Genomic DNA, 16,627 nt, shown 5'->3' with positions numbered 1-16,627 from the left:
CCCACAAAATTTGATATAAATTGATTTATAGCATTAATGCGATTTTCTCTTTAATTTTTTAATGTGAAAAATATTTATGCTTTAGGTAAATTTAAACTTGTTTTTGCAGGCCAAGTCCACTTCTTTATCAATAAATAGAAAAACCCCAAATATTAGGTGACTCAAAGACACAAAAAACATATTTGGACGCTCGCAAGCGACAATTAATGTGAATCACATTACAATTTTCATGTGCAAGTGGGATAACGCCGTAAAAGTAATAACAAAAATATGGGGAAGTGGGGCAGCTTTAAAATTGGGATTTTATCCTATTTTTAAATGAAATTGAGCCTCATCATGATATAATTTAGCTGCACAAACAGATTGATAAGCTAAATTACATTTATGGTATGGCTCAGTTCTATTTAAATATAAGAGAAGAATCCCAATTTCAAAGCTGCCCCACATTCAAAAGTGTCCCACTTCCCTCGATGAGTAATTTTTTAATAAAATTTTTCAAATCCTCACATAATTATAGGTTGTAAAAAGTAATTCTCTTTACACTTTTTAAAAAGTCACTCACAATTCTATCATATGTGAGGAAATCAGCTCATGCAACTTTCAACAATCCCAACAATCTTGATGAAGATTTTTGAAGTAAAAATCTTAAAATTATTTTCAATGATGCTTTGACTTAGGAGGGTCTCGTCTCTTGCGTCTTTAACATTAAGTAAAACAAAAACAGTGAATTTTTCCCTACACAATTCGAAGAAATTATTAATAATGCTTTATTTTTATTCCTCAGGCTATTCGACTTTTACTTGTTCGTACTCTGCTCCTTCCCCTTCTAGGCTGAGCTTTTTTCTCTTGCGACAGAGCCTGTTACTTTTAATAACTGTATTCGATTTATTTATTCACTTCGTCCTTATGGTCATGTTTCTTATTACAGTGAACCAGTCCTGGAACAAATCCTTACATACTTCCTGCACTCACATTTCGGTCGATTTCTTGGGTCGAGTTCTCCAGCTCCAACTCCAATATTACCAACCTTTGACGGGGCTTTTAGACCCTGCCTTTCAGTCTTCTCCTTGGTCTTCTCGTCCCGTTGTGCCCTGATAAGGGAGTCGCATTCTTCACAGTTTACTCTTTATCGTTAGGAATTACTCTTTGGAATGAGATATCGAGAAAGGAGAGATAGAATCAGGAGCTTATTAAAGCCTAGGTGTTTGGAATCTATTTTTCCATCTTTTATTAAACTTTGAATGCGAAATATATATTTGTAATCCGTATTCTAACCATTTAATGTGCGCTTCTGGTATAATAAACCTGCGAAAAAGCGTTTGCATTTGCACGCACCTTTTTACTTTCTAATAGAGTAGCCTTAAAATTTAATGCTTTTCAATGCTATTATGAGTTTTAGAAATTAGAAAAGAAGTATTTATTATTCGAATGGGGTCATGTTTGAATTCATTGGAAAGGTATTGGATTTTCCAACAAGTTTGTATCGGTTCCGATCGGTTATGAATCAAAAAGTAATTTTTGTCCGAAAATCAGTTCTATTTTTCAGCTACTTTGTGTAAATGTAAGATATTTAATGCAAATCAGGAATATAGTCAAGAAAATCGGTTATTATGGGAGTCCGAAAGTTATTTTTATATTTTTCATTTTGGAGTTTTTTTCTATTTCATTTTATCATTTCATTTATTTTGTGGAAAGCGTTTCGAAAAATTATTTAATTATTATCATTTCATAAAACACAAGATCCTTAGTTTCAACTTCTCATGCTCTAATTTTCGTCAGAATTATTGAGATGATTGTGATATACATTCACAAGAGTTATTGCCTTATTTAAATTATCTTCGTCGCTTAATCCCGTAATATTGAAAAAAAATTCCAAAAACGATTTTAATTAGGGACCTCAACCTCAGCCTCAACATAGAAAAGAAATGGAATGTAGTAGAATCGGGCCCAGGATGGGAAAAGGAAGATGCAAAGTTGTAGAAAAAAAATATTAAAGAAATACAAAAACTTTTTTTATTGAGGACCTTAGTGCAAAAAAAAAATAAAAAAAAATGTTGTAAGACTTATATTAATTAAAAATGAGTTAACAAATGAGTTGGACATTAATGTTCTACGAATCTAATCATATACATAAATTTTGATTAGAAATAAAACTAATAAATTAAAGCAATTTAATAAGATAATAAGATACTTTACCCCATTTTTTAAAATATGGTTACGATGAGTTTACATTTATTGAAAAACATAGGAAAATTATAGTTATAATGAAGCTTGGGACCATACAAAGAATGGATATGGGTACTTTCCCTTATTATGGAATCGACCGCGAACACCTTCCTGAAATGGTGGAGAATCGACAGGGGTACGGATGTGCTACTAACCTGGATATCCTGGGCCCGCTACCCCAATAAAGACAAGCGGTTGAAAATTAATGAATGATTTTTATTTTATATTTTGGGGCCACTGCACTCTAGCAATAGTAGACTTCTTCAATGTAGATTGTCCTGAAATATGGGGACTTGGTGCCATGGGTCCCAGAGAAACCAACCAGAAATCTGGCCTGATGGGCTGTAGCAACTTTTCAAATATCATACAATTCTTGGTATCATTCTTACTGTATTATCACACTTGCACATTAAAATTTTAATATGATTCACATTAATTGTCGCTGGTGAGAGTCCAAATGTGTAATTTGTGTGTTTGAATCATTTTATATTCAAAATTTGATCTATTTGTTGATAAAAAGTTAGACTTGCCCGCAAAATTTGATATAAATTGATTTATAGCATTAATACGAAAAATTAATGCGATTTTCTCTTTAATTTTTTAATGTGAAAAATATTTATGCTTTAGGTAAATTTAAACTTATTTTTGCAGGCCAAGTCCACTTCTTTATCAATAAATAGAAAAACCCCAAATATTAAGTGACTCAAAGACACAAATAACATATTTGGATGCTCACAAGCGACAATTAATGTGAATCACATTAAAATTTTTATGTGAAAGTGTGATAACGCCGTAAAACGATGAGAAAATCTTGTCAGTAAAAACCTTAGAAACACACCAAATGGTTCTAGGTTGATAGGTAGTTTTAGCAGAGGAGTAGATAAGAAGACGGCATGGCATGGTTGAAGGAGACAAAGTATTTGTAGGGGTGGGTACTAGAGCAATTGTAGAGCTTTATAAATAAAATAATTAAACGAATGTGATAAATCTTTTTATGTAATTTACAAATAAAATACTTTTTTTCCATAGCAATAGTAGTACAGTAGTAAACATTCATTGTCATAATATACGATATATATAATACCTGACACAGAATACTATCTAAAAAGACTATAATTTATGACTTTTAATTGCATCTTTTTTTTCTAATGTGTCTTTTTTTTTCGTGGGTCTTCATGGTGAAAGCATTTTGGGTGAGAGAGGAACAATATATCATATATTATATAAATTCACTAAATCTTTCATAAGTATATTATATAAAATAATAAGTCAGGTAGTTTGTGCAAAAAACACAGGAGGAGGGAGAGAAAGTATCTCAATTACAGCTACTTAAACGGAGCACCAAAAAGACGATATAGTTTTAGTTTCCACAGAATTACCACTCGCATGTCTTCCCTCTTTTAGGGAAAATTTTCATCATCCCCCTCTCCCAATATTTTAATTTTTTTTTACCACACACTGCATTTGTTGACTGGATTCATTGGTGTGCCCAGATCACAATTGTAGGCCGCTGCAAAGTCCTTGGAGTTGGACAATGGACCCAAAACACGAATAATCCCAGGTGAATGAACAGAGGAACGAATTTTTGTGAGAGCATCTTCAGGTCTCATACTCCCACACCAGATCTGAGCATAATTGAGGAAAAATAGCTGATCATGGGTGAGATTGAGACCCGGCAGATCAGGTTCAGCCCCATGAATCCTCACCCATTTCTTGTAGGCCTGCAACAAAGTACAAACTGAAATGATTATCCGGTCGAGGTTGAAGTTGCGACAGAAATTACCCTAAATGCCTGCTTGAGACCCCCATTGTCAGCAATATTCTCCCCCTGAGTCATTCTCCCATTCATAAACAGGCCCACCTCATCAATCTTGTAGTTGGAATACTGATCTATGATGCATTGTGCTCGTTCCCTAAAAGCCTGAATAGTTGCATTGTTCCACCATTGCATCATATTTCCCTCTTTATCAAATTGTCTGCCCTTATCATCAAATCCATGTGTAATCTCATGCCCAATAACTACCCCAATTCCACCATAATTCAGTGATTTGGGAAAGTTCTGGCTGTAAAAAAGTGGCTGAAGAATTCCAGCCGGAAAGACAATGTCATTTTTGTTGGGATTGTAGAAGGCATTGACAACAGCCGGCTCAGTAGTCCATTTATTCTTATCCACAGCTTCTCGCAGCAACTGAAGATTCCTCTGAGCATCCCACTTGAGGATGTGCATAATGTTATTCATGAAGTGATCTTCAGATATTGTGAGCTAAAATTTAGTCAATCTATTAGGAATCCCTCTTTTACCCAACAAAAAAAGCCAGTGATAAGCCTAGATCAGCTTATAGAGGTGTGATTCCTTCGTTGCAAATTCGGATTGAGGCAAACTTGAACGATATTTATACATATACATAAATAATGCAAATTTCGTCTAAATTGTATGTAACTCATTATCGTTATTAATGAGGAAAATTGGATGAGAAATGCATAAAAGTGTCTGAAAATCTTTAAAGTCGATTATCTCGGAAACTATGAGAGATAGTGGCCTCAAACTTTACGTCCATTTAGAGCCCCTTTCAGGCTTGATATGTGCAAAAGTTCACTTGAAAATGAAAAAAAATTGGATGAGAAATGCATAAAAGCGTCTGAAAATTTTTAAAGTCGATTATCTCGGAAACTATGAAAGGTAGAGGCCTCAAATTTATATTCATTGAGAACCTCTGTCAGCGACCCGAGAAAATCGCGCCCCGCGAAAATCCGCGAAAAAATTCGCGCCCTGTGAAAATCAGCGAAACAATTCGTGCACCGCGAAAATCCGCGAAAAATTCGCGCCTCGCAAATATCAGGGAAAAAATTCACGAACCGAGAAAATCCGCGAAAAAATTCGTGCCCCGCGAAAATTCGTGAAAAAATACGCGACCCACGAAACTCCGCGAATATCCGCGAAAAAATTCGCGCCCCGAGAAAATCCGCGAAAAAATACGCGACCCGCGAAACTGCGAAAAATTACGCGCCCCGCGAAAATTCGCGCCTCGCGAAGATCCGCGAAAGACATCGTGGATCGTGAATTGTATATGCCACCTTACAAATCTTCGAATATAGACTGAACTGACTATGTAGAGAGGGAGAGTGAGAGAAAGGGAGAGTGAGAGAGTGCTATATATATGGGGAAAGCTTGTCCGACGCCGCTTCTCCCGCTTTTTTTCCCGCCTGACACTAATAGCAAATTTTCTTAAAATTGAAATCTTTAAAGTGAAATATCTCGAGACTCGTTCGACGAATGTCTTAATTTCTTTTTTTTTTAAATTGGTCTAAATTTTCTGGGCTACAAGATACACATAAAAATTCAAAATCGCATGCTTGGATTTCGAGATAAACTACAAAATGTGATTTTTAACCGGTTTAGAACCGGTTTTTCAAAAAACTAATAGCACAGAAATCGTCGTACGCGCGTGTAGATATATTTAAAAAAAAGAATTATGAAGATATCTCTATCCAAACCAGAGATATTGCGTACTACGGACGGCCGGACGCCAGCCGGACCCGAAATTGCCGGTTTATGATTTTCGGCATCAGGGATGTTCAAAACATATACCCTGTGAATTTCAGCTCGATCGGAGCACTTTGAGAAAATCCGAGGATTACAATAGGTGTGATTAGAAGGAATCACACCTAAAACACAACCACAAATATCTCCTCCTTACATTGATATATTCCTTCTCCAATTCTTGTGGCTCAGTAAGAATTTCTGGATAACCAATCCTTTCATTCATCGCATCAGCTTTTTCCTTAGCCACTGATCTTGTCTCATCATCCATCCAGTGAATGTCAGCCAAGAGTTCATTGAAAGCTTCCCTGATCGTATGAATCATCTCAAGGGCTGTTTCTTTGCTCTCTTGATTGAAATTATCCCGGATAAATAGTGCCCCCACTGCCATTCCCAATTTCTTATTCGTCCACTCAACACACTGTGACCATCGATGACGCTCCGATTGAATCCCCAGCAGAATCTTCCTGAACTCTATGCGTTCCTACCAAATAAAATTTCTCTTACACCTTTCAAACAAAAAAAAGAGAATCCCCAAAAAGAGCTCCGCAGATAATGAAAATGGACAAATTAATTTAATTAAACGATATATAAATAGGTGTGAATAATTTCCAAATAATCTTCCTCACACTCATTTGGTTATCTTAATATAGATGGGAATGCAAAGACCGCAAAGACTGATCAAATTAGTGAAATTTGAGACAATTATCTAATGATTTTGCATAGTAATTCCATCTTCCTCTCATACTCTGGGATTATGGGAATATATTTTTCTTCAACTAACATCATTTACTCCCTTCCTCCCTCACCGTCTAGATCGAAAATCCTAATTGAATTTTCATATTACTAGCAACATCATGAAATGGTGAATTTCACTCAATTCTCATGAATTTGCTAATACTGGATGGGTTCTTCCAAGTGTTTCATAAGATCACACTCTTGTTTCCAATCCATCAACTCAGATAATTTTAAAATTTATCATATTAAATTTTTTAAAATAAATTTAATAATTTTTTTTTGGTATTTTTTAATATTGTGGTTTCAGGGGAAACCGGGGAGATTTAGGACACCTTTTCATGGTTTGACTTTGAGACAGTATTCCAAAAAATCACGATAGTGTATTACAATTTTATGCGGTCTATAGGGTACTTATGGGTATTGACTTTATAAAAAGTATTCGATAGAACTTGGAAAACAACTGAGTTTTCTTGGAGAAGATAAAACATTTAACTTGGCACTTTGTCCCAAACCTCCCCGATGTGGGGCAGTATGGAACGCAAAAGCATAAGTTTGGGACGCGTTTTTTCTCGCATAATTTGTATCATTGGAGTACGTTAAGTAACTTTAAATACTAGGGGAAAGTGCCCATACTTGATACGATCCAAGCTTAATAATAACTATATTTTCCTATGTTAATCAATAGTTATGACTCATAGCAATATGTTTTAATAGCTGGTCCTAAACCTCATATTTTCTAAAAAAAATTAGGATCCTAGCTCTTTTTTCCTAGTTTCAGGGAGCAAAAATCAAAAATAGGTCCAAAACTGTAATTTCAATACAAGATATTTCATATTTTTTTCTTAATTAATGTCGGTATTCAGGAAAACTGCTATCATAGGCACATACCCTATAAAAATTCTTACCTTACATGTAAGCACTATGTAGAGCATTCATTACAAGTGATGTGTTTTAAAGGAACTTGTAGAGGTAAAATGTAAACATTACTTACATCATTCATGTAAGTAATTACTTTAGAGTAGTATGTAAGGTTTTTGTAAGGAATACATGTAGTGACTTCATAGAAGCCATTACATGTAAGCAGCATGTATTCCATACAAGTAATCATTTTGTAGCCAAAAAGTAGAAATGACTTCAATTTACGATTACATAGACCATACATGGACATTAAGTAGGGCATTCATACGAAGTGACTTCAAGAAGTCTAAACAAAATGAATAAGCGAAGGGTATTCCTACATCTTGTAGACTATATTGTACTACTACATTTCTTGTAATGTGCAATTATGCTGTACTTGTATTGCTTTTGAATGCAATAAATAAAAAATACATTTGCTATAAACAATGTTTACATACCAGTTAATGTTCAATATAATATTCGTAAAAACTAAAAACTGGAAAAAGGCCTAAGTAACAAATTCACATAAAATATGTTTATCAAATTTAAAGACTATTACATTGTAAATCCATTTCGATGGCTGAGAAATGACCAATTTTGCAAAATTTAAATTTGAAATGAAGACTCTCTCTCAATTGGGCATTTCGGGCAAAATGTTATACAAATTATCGAGAATTCAATAATTTTTTGTTCACCTCTAGAGCAAATTTACATACTCAAAAGGCTCATAATTATTAAAAATCTTACAAAAAAACACTCAATATAGAATCGATAAAACGGATAAAGTATCTTTGGATAGACTAAACACTAGATATCTTTTTGTAAGGAATATATTATGTAGTATGCGTGGAATAAAAAATGCGTAAATGAAGGCAATTTGTATCGACTTCCTGAAACAACTTCATTTGTATATCATAGTTTTCTTTTACCTGTATTGACTATATAAGGTATAATAGGAAGTCGCTTTGTATTTTCTATACTAATACAATACTGGTAAGGGGTTATGACATATCTTTTTGGAAGGTGTACTATGTAGAGAATAAGAATTGCATACAGGAAGGTAATATGTAAGGACTATCTGAAACAACTTCATCTGTATGCCATAGTATAGTGTTTCTTGTATTGACTACGTAAGGTATAAGCCTAAGCCATTTTACATGTTCTATACACAGACGTCACCATATTGTAGAACAATAGTATGATACTTGAAATGTATTTTCATTGTATGAATGTATTTTTAATCAATTTTTGAACTGTTAAAGTAAAAACAATACTATAGCTTTTCTTAGGAAAAAAGTTGTTATTTAGATTTCTTTTAAAGACTCTGTCGAACCTGCAGAACGTGCAACCATAACTATATTCATGCAAGTTTACTGCTTTAACGATTGATCCCTTGGCAGATCTGTTAAAGTAGTGTAAAATGGTTTTCATAAGCTTATTGCTTTGTATGACATATGTAAAGAAATAGAAAGGGTATCAAGAAATGGAATTTGGAAATCGTAAAATCATTAAAAACTGCTTACGTATGCCATACATTTCACTCATGAGACGCACCTTATGAGGAAACTTTGCGAAGTAGATCTCATATGGGAATTGGCTCAGTGGTTAAGGCAGTGGACTCGTATATGGAATATAGCAGGTTCGAATCTCATCAGCGGCAAGGTAAGGAAGAGTTTTTCTCCAACTAAAAATGTGTTACATTGGTAGTTAGAGTTCTGTACAATAATAGTAGAGAGGTGGGAGGTGGTTGGTGGGTGGTATTACCACTAAAAAAAGAGGACGAAAGTTGTCTTTTTATTTTTGTAATATTGACTTACACATTACAAGTATAGAATACATAAAACTTACAAGAATACCTTACGTAAGACTATCATGAGCTACACGTGAGCCTTACTTTATAACAAAGTAAGGATTAATTATGACCTATGTAAGCCATAATATGTAGGGCCTATGTAAGGCATACTCATATGCCTTAATTAACTGAGATATAACTATACATTACATGTGTTCTATACATATGCCCTAGTGGTAAGGCATAAGTAAGGGGGACCATACTTATGCCATACCGGTATCCAATAGGTATATCTTACGTGAAGTCCTGACGGCTAGGAGTAAAATTAAGGGGTTTTGTTCGAAAAATTCCCTTTAATTATGGACTTCGTATTGTATACTAGTAATGCCTACAACCTCCTTACCAGTAGTGCTTACGACAGCTCAGAATTTTTATAGGGTAGAGGGTTCATCAGTATTAATATTTATGTAAAAATATTTTTACTTGGGGACACTGTTTTTGTGGTTGGTGACAAATTCATAAATACTACCTGTGCCCATCCTATATTTTAATAAGGGTCCATGAATGATAATTTAAATGTGGCAACTCTATTATTAAATGTGATTCTTTCGTAATAACAGTTGTAGTCCTCCAATTTTATCGACAATTGACATAGCCTTCGACCCTGTTGCCTGAATTTTAAGGTTGCAGAGTGACATTTTCATGAACTCAAAGTGAAAAATGGTTTTCGCTAGTGCCCTAATGTCATAAAAACACGGCTTAGAAAAATTACATAAAAGTTATTTTAAAACTAATAACCAGTCGTACAAACGATTTTAGCTGATAGATTAGAGTTCCGTCTAAACATTTATGTGCAATTTTTTGTATCCTGTGAAATTTTTACAGTGAAAATGGGCCTCCGAATTGTCGAATCAATTATTATACAGGAAGGCCCCGGACCCAACTTGTATAAAAATCGCCACTGAATTTCCATTTTCTTCTTGAGGAAAATCTAAGGATCTCCAGAAAATATTTGAGGTGAGATTATGAACCTAATAAGTGCGACATTTTTTTGCCATAGTGGAAGAATCGCTTCGGTTTGTGTGTTAGCCAGAAAATAATCATAAACTTTGGACATCATTTTACAGTATCAAGCATGGTCACTTTCCCCTAGATTAAAAATATTTCTAATAGAAATAAAAATATTTAATCTTTTATTTCATACTTAGAAATTAATATCAATTTTATTTTTACAGTAGAGTCATTTATTGTAAACCAATTATTTAAAGTATTTTCTTATTATTTTCCATCTACCTTTCCTTTCTTTTTTTTTAATTTCTAAACATTGCAATCATGATCATCAAATTCCTCACGCGAGTAGATTTTCTTGAAATTTTTAGTTTTGAACTCGTTAACGGATTCCCGTTTGATTTTACAACAACTGCATGGTACAGAGAGTAGACTCTCGCTCAATCGGCTCTTTTTCAATCAGGTGCAAAATTTCGTAAACTTCACGTTTGATTTTAAAGTTCTTTAAAGATTTTTCGTTCAAATTCACTGTAAGATCCTCTTCTTTTATCGTGATTCTTTATATTTGAGCGCTTTTTGTAGAATTTACAATAATTTTGATGCTAAAATCTTTCGATAATTTGGATGACATTTTGCCCCATATTCCCGATTGAGAGAGAATCTAAGTCTATTGTATCTGTTTTTTTTCTTATTTCTCTGAATAAGCTCTCGCTTTGTCTTTTCTGGAGAACTTGTGAGAATTGTAGAGGATATCGCTCGAGAAATTTTCGAGAAAACAGTTTTTAACGGGATTGGGCAAAGGTCTAATATCCTCTGACAAGAGAAGTACTCGAGTCATCAAATTCATATAAATCTAGGGCTTTGCTCAACTATGCAGAAAGGCATCAAATTAAATGTGGTAGGGGGAACTGGGGCAGTAGTAAACTGGGGTAGTTGTAAACACTGTGATTTTTTTCATTAATTTTAAGACTCCAGAGGATAAAACCAATAAGCATTCATAGATACCGGGGATGTATGTCCACAGAAGAATTGGTCAATAAAATCCTAATACTTTAAAAATAAAAATCATTTTTCCCGAAAATGTTGATATTTCAATTATTTTGGTCATTTGGATTTCCACCTGGAAATTAAAAACTGTGTAAAATAATCGAAATGTAGCAATACCAGTTCTTTGCTACATCTTTTAGGATTATATTTATGGATTTACTAGACAAATTGAGATTCTCATTATTTCAAAAGAATTAATAATTGGTCAGAAAACAGCATTTGGGGTAGATGTAACCAGGCAATTTCAATTTCACAAAATGAGTAGGTAAAACAGCGGGAAATTGACCTTCATGCGAAATATCTATAATTCATAGATTACGAAAAAAATTGGTGGCGCTGTGTTAAATAAAAAGTCACGTGATGTCAAAATATGGGGAAAATCCATTGAAAAATGTCTTTGATATGCATGCTTTTAGTTTTTTTGCTATTTTAATTATTCTTTGTAAAAAGTGTCGTGATTTTTTGAAAGATATACAGTCTTTATATATCTCTTAAGTAATTAAAATAATCGAGAGTGGTGCAAAGTTAATTTCAAGGGTGGGAAAAAATGTGTTTACATCCTCCCCAGAAAGTGGTTACTTCTACCCCAGGTATTTTGTGAAAAGAGAAAAATGCACAGTGACACAAATTTTATTTTTATGGAAAACTCAATTGTTTTCCAGCATCCGCATTACCCTCGACGAATTGCCTATATCCAAGGGTAAAACATGAGCTAAGAAATATTTTCCAAAAAATCACGGTGTCCTTGCAAAATCACCTCAAATTCGCATCTATCGAAAATGGTTACATGTGCCCCAGTCTCCCCTATATTCAAAAAGTGCGAAATTCGGTTAGTTTTTTTTTTTTAAATTCCCCAATGTTGAAAATATGCAGCACATAATAAAGAAAATTCGAATGAGACTGCATGCAGCGGTGGCTCAGCGATACAGCGCAGGACATTCAACGGGAGTGCCTCGGGTTCGATCCCTGGCCCCGTCTTTTTTTTCATTTTAATATCTTTTTTTTTTCAATAAAAAATTCTATTCTTTATTAAGTAGTATTACTGTAGTGTAAATTGCTTATAGTGCCAAATGAAAATCCTCAACAAATTTTTAAAAGCGAAGAAAGTGCATCGCATAATATATCGAATTATCAATTTGCTAGTAGAAGAATAAAAAAATTGTATTTACTTACAATCAGCTATCTGAGGATCGTTGTAAATATTATTTATAGTTTTTATTGAAATTTTATAAAAGATTAGAAAGGTCGAAGACCAAAACCAATTTTTTTTGGAAAAATCATTTGGAAACCTGTGCTCAAATAAACGTTTAAGTCGTACTTTACCTTAATTAAATTAATTTCCCTTTTTCCTAAAATTCGTAAGAATTAGTTACTTCAGCACAAGCTTTACCATATAAGTTATCAAAGCTTCTCGGAAACTGCCCTGTATTTGTCTGAAATTGCCCCACAGAAGGAATTTTCAAGCATTCTGCCATTGAGATGGCAACATCTGCCTCAAAATACAGGGAGTTCCGCTTTGAAAGAAATTTTCGGGACCGAAAAAAAGCCCGTGAATTAACTCCAGTGACACGGTAAAATTTCATATCTACAGGAGATATCTTTGGGATAAGTTATGAAATCGCCGTGATGTAACACATTTTTTGCGCCAATTTTCCAGCCTATTTTCAGCGCCAACGGTTCATAAGAAATGTATTTCAAATTTACATCGTGAAAAATATTTGCATATATTTAGGGGCATTTCAAAAAATATTCTATAAATGAGCTCCCAATAGTAGGCAATTCATATCAAATTCTTTCAGTCCGTGTTCTCTCAAGCCGGACCTCCCTATATACTAAAGAAAATGATTAACACTGTGTTATCACACTTGCACATTAAAATTTTAATATGATTTACATTAATTGTCGCTGGTGAGAGTCCAAATGTATAATTTGTGTGTTTGATCATTTTATATTCAAAACTTGATGTATTTGTTGATAAAAAGGTAGACTTGGCCCGCAAAATTTGATATAAATTGATTTATAACATTTATGCGAAAAATTAATGCGATTTTCTCTATAATTTTTAATGTGAAAAATATTTATGCTTTAGGTAAATTTAAACTTATTTTTGCAGGCCAAGTCCACTTCTTTATCAATAAATAGAAAAACCTTAAATATTAAGTGACTCAAAGACACAAATAACATATTTGGACGCTCACAAGCGACAATTAATGTGAATCGCATTAAAATTTTAATGTGCAAGTGTGATAACGCCGATAGTATTAATTATTTTCATGGATCAGATACAAGAAATAATCGAGCCGTACACTGAGAGAAATCCGAAAAAATTAAAATAACATTCCGGAAATGTTATTTTTACACTGCATTATTGATCCGAAATCGGTGTAAATATTATGCTTTTTAGGTGTATTAGGGGTTAAAGTTACCCTTTATCATGTTAATTTTACCCTTAGAAAGGTGTAAAATTAACACTAAAAAATGTTGATATATTTTTACACCTAAAAAGTGTAAAAGTTATAAGGAAAAAAAAGTTAATCGCACCCCCGTTTTTTCTCAGTGTACGATACTTCTGTTAACCGAGGCTATAAAACTTTCTACTAATTTTTGATTCCGTTTACTTTCTTTATTTATTTATTTTTTTGTAAAAATCTCAAAATCCAATTTGAAATTGACACTTGAACTACCCCATTTTTCCCTAATTCCAAAAAAAAAAAACTACAAATTTTAAATGAACAGAAGAAAAAAAGAGGGTGCGATTAACTTTTTTTCCTCATAACTTTAACACTTTTTAGGTGTAAAAATATATCACCATTTTTTAATGTTAATTTTACACCTTTTAAGGGTAAAATCAACATGAAAGAAGGGTAACTTTGACCCTTAATACACCTAAAAAGGGTAATATTTACACCGATTTCGGATCAATACTGCAGGGTAAAATTAACATTTCCGGAATGTTATTTTAAGTTTTTCAAATTTCTCTCAGTGAAATAATCCAAAAGACACCTGGAAGACCCACAACAGTTCCCAATATTCTCTATTGAGCCAGCCCCCGATATTGATTACTTGCATATGTCGGAAGCAGAAAATCCCATCATATACCTACAAATGCAATTTAACTCACTCTCTGATAATCGTCAATCATGTGTGTCATGATTGACATGACGAGTCGCCAAATCACATAATTGTGCACAACACGGCGATCACTTTCAGCCAGAATTCTGCCCATTTCCACCAAATACGACATGGAATAACTGACAACTGGCTCATCAACCATCAGTTGCACATCCTCACCCAGAGTTGCCTTCCAAAAGAAACCACATCACATATCTCAGACATTGTCCTCAGATAGATCACTCAACCACAAATCCCTATTAAAATATCAACTCACCTGTATGTATTCCCTCCACTGAAGCTGTGGCACTTCCTCCTGCAGCTCTGGCAGAGTTAATTTCCTGTAGATGGCACTCGTATCATGACGGTCAGCTTCAGGGAGTGATGCCTGCCAAGAAAATATCATATTTAAACTCAAATCTCCCTCAGACACTTTCATTGTCTCTTGAATCTCACATTGGCCAGTTTCATTTCAAATTTCACCACTTCCTGAAGTTCCTTTGAAGCTGTTTCAGGATTTGCACCAAGAAGAACAGCCACTTGTGTCATGTACCGATGATATGCCCTCAAATCACCTTCACTGCTCTCCTTCAGATAGTAATCTCTCGATGGCAGAGCCAGAACCAATTGATCCAATTGAAGAATATTTACTGATGAATTCTTATCATCAGCTCCCACAAACAACTCCACTAGCACAGGTTCACTGTATTCACCCCTCAATTTCCCAAATAAATATTCAATACTGAATGCTGGTGGTTCCCAATGTTCCTCAATTACTGGCCATCCTCCAAGTGATTTGATGACATCTTTTAATGGTTGATCGCCAATTTTTCTGATTTGCTCTAAAACAAAAAAACAAAAAAATGAAAATACGAGACGATTAAAGAAGCATTTCTGTGGTGAAAAGTCCACACCACCACCTACGCAAATCCATGCAGCTTTTGTAGAACATCTTAGCCTTAACAGTAGCCTCACTGTCCTCCTGATTGACCGGCTCCTCGAGGACCCCCTTCAGTATCACTTGCTGCTGATCCGCTAACACCTCAAATGTACTTATCGAACTCCTATCCTCCGGAATCAAATGCTTCTTATTCCACGTACCACAGGCATACTGAAAGAAATTCGTGCAAGGATCTGCCGTTCTGTCCATGGCCGCCAGAAGGGAAGATGCTGCGATCATAAGATTAAAGAGTATCAATTTATTGTCTATCTGCTCAATATTCAATCTCTCAAGAACAGTTACAACAATGTGAATGGATATTTGCGTTATATACTCTGTCACTCATTGATGTGAATGTCCCTTTTTCTGCAGCGCAAGGGAACACTTCACCATAATTGAATCACTCTCATTCAAGTCAACAATGTAAGTGGAGTGACCAGATTATGATATCACTGCAGGACATTAAATTAATTAAGAAAAATTGCTTCCATGATTTAATGGCGTGATAAAATGGCAGCGTTAAAAATCAAACGAATTTCTAAGAAAAAAAAAAACTAATTCTAATGGCGCTGGCACACCTTTTCAATTTACTGAAATTCAATCTTTTGAAATTTTAACCTCTTACTCTTTCAAGCTGAAATAAGATATGTTTAGTCTCTTTCTGTCAAATGAAAATTGAAATTTGATTTTCAATTTCAATTTTAAATTTCATTTGACAGAAAGAGACAGCTATATCTGATTTTACTTTAAAAGAGTAAGAGGTAAAATTTCAATCGATTGAATTTCACTCAATTGAAAAGGTGTGCCAGCGCTATAACGATCTAAATCTAAATAAAATTTTCGAAAAATCATTAGTTTCTGCGAAAAAAAACTTATCCAAAGAATCAAAGTAATTTTTTTTAAAATCCCTTTATTAATCTGCCAGCAGCTAAGAGAAAATATTTGGTTTTTAATTTCCGATAAATCTACGATGAGTAAGGATGACTATTAGGGTGTTTCAACAAGGAAAAACATTTTTTGGCACTATTCTCAGGGTGCTCTGCACGATGAAACAAGAAGGTTTTTCTTCGACGACCATATAATCAAACCGGTGGCAGCCAAAATCCCGAAAGCCAAAATCCCGAAAGCCAAATTCCAAAAGTCAAAATCCCGAATTTCAAAATCCTGAAAGGGATGACGTTAGGGTGGCGGCATTACTTATGGCCATAAATTGATTTCGAGGAACTACAAATTTAGGAATATTTCATATGGTATTATTAACCCTTTAAGGACGATTGGAACACCGGTGTCCCATAAAGAAAATAATTTTTCCTGACTACCTAAAGTT

General features: G+C 34.1%; 1 protein-coding gene across 1 annotated transcript in view; it reads right to left on the bottom strand.

The window, feature by feature from the left end:
- Positions 1 to 3,195: 3,195 nt before the first annotated feature.
- Positions 3,196 to 16,627, bottom strand: part of LOC129806899 (neprilysin-1) — a 28,080-nt gene continuing 14,648 nt past the window's right edge. The window contains exons 3-9 of the mRNA XM_055855741.1: positions 15,285 to 15,530; positions 14,817 to 15,202; positions 14,638 to 14,748; positions 14,371 to 14,550; positions 5,925 to 6,251; positions 4,010 to 4,489; positions 3,196 to 3,947 (exon numbers count right to left, since the gene is read on the bottom strand). Of these exons, the coding sequence (XP_055711716.1) occupies positions 3,675 to 3,947; positions 4,010 to 4,489; positions 5,925 to 6,251; positions 14,371 to 14,550; positions 14,638 to 14,748; positions 14,817 to 15,202; positions 15,285 to 15,530 (2,003 nt within the window). The 3' untranslated portion in view covers positions 3,196 to 3,674. The remainder of the gene's footprint in view (positions 3,948 to 4,009; positions 4,490 to 5,924; positions 6,252 to 14,370; positions 14,551 to 14,637; positions 14,749 to 14,816; positions 15,203 to 15,284; positions 15,531 to 16,627) is intronic.

This window comes from Phlebotomus papatasi, chromosome 3, assembly GCF_024763615.1.
Source record: "Phlebotomus papatasi isolate M1 chromosome 3, Ppap_2.1, whole genome shotgun sequence".
NCBI lineage: Eukaryota > Metazoa > Arthropoda > Insecta > Diptera > Psychodidae > Phlebotomus > Phlebotomus papatasi.
This window is presented reverse-complemented; position numbering and strand designations above follow the sequence as displayed.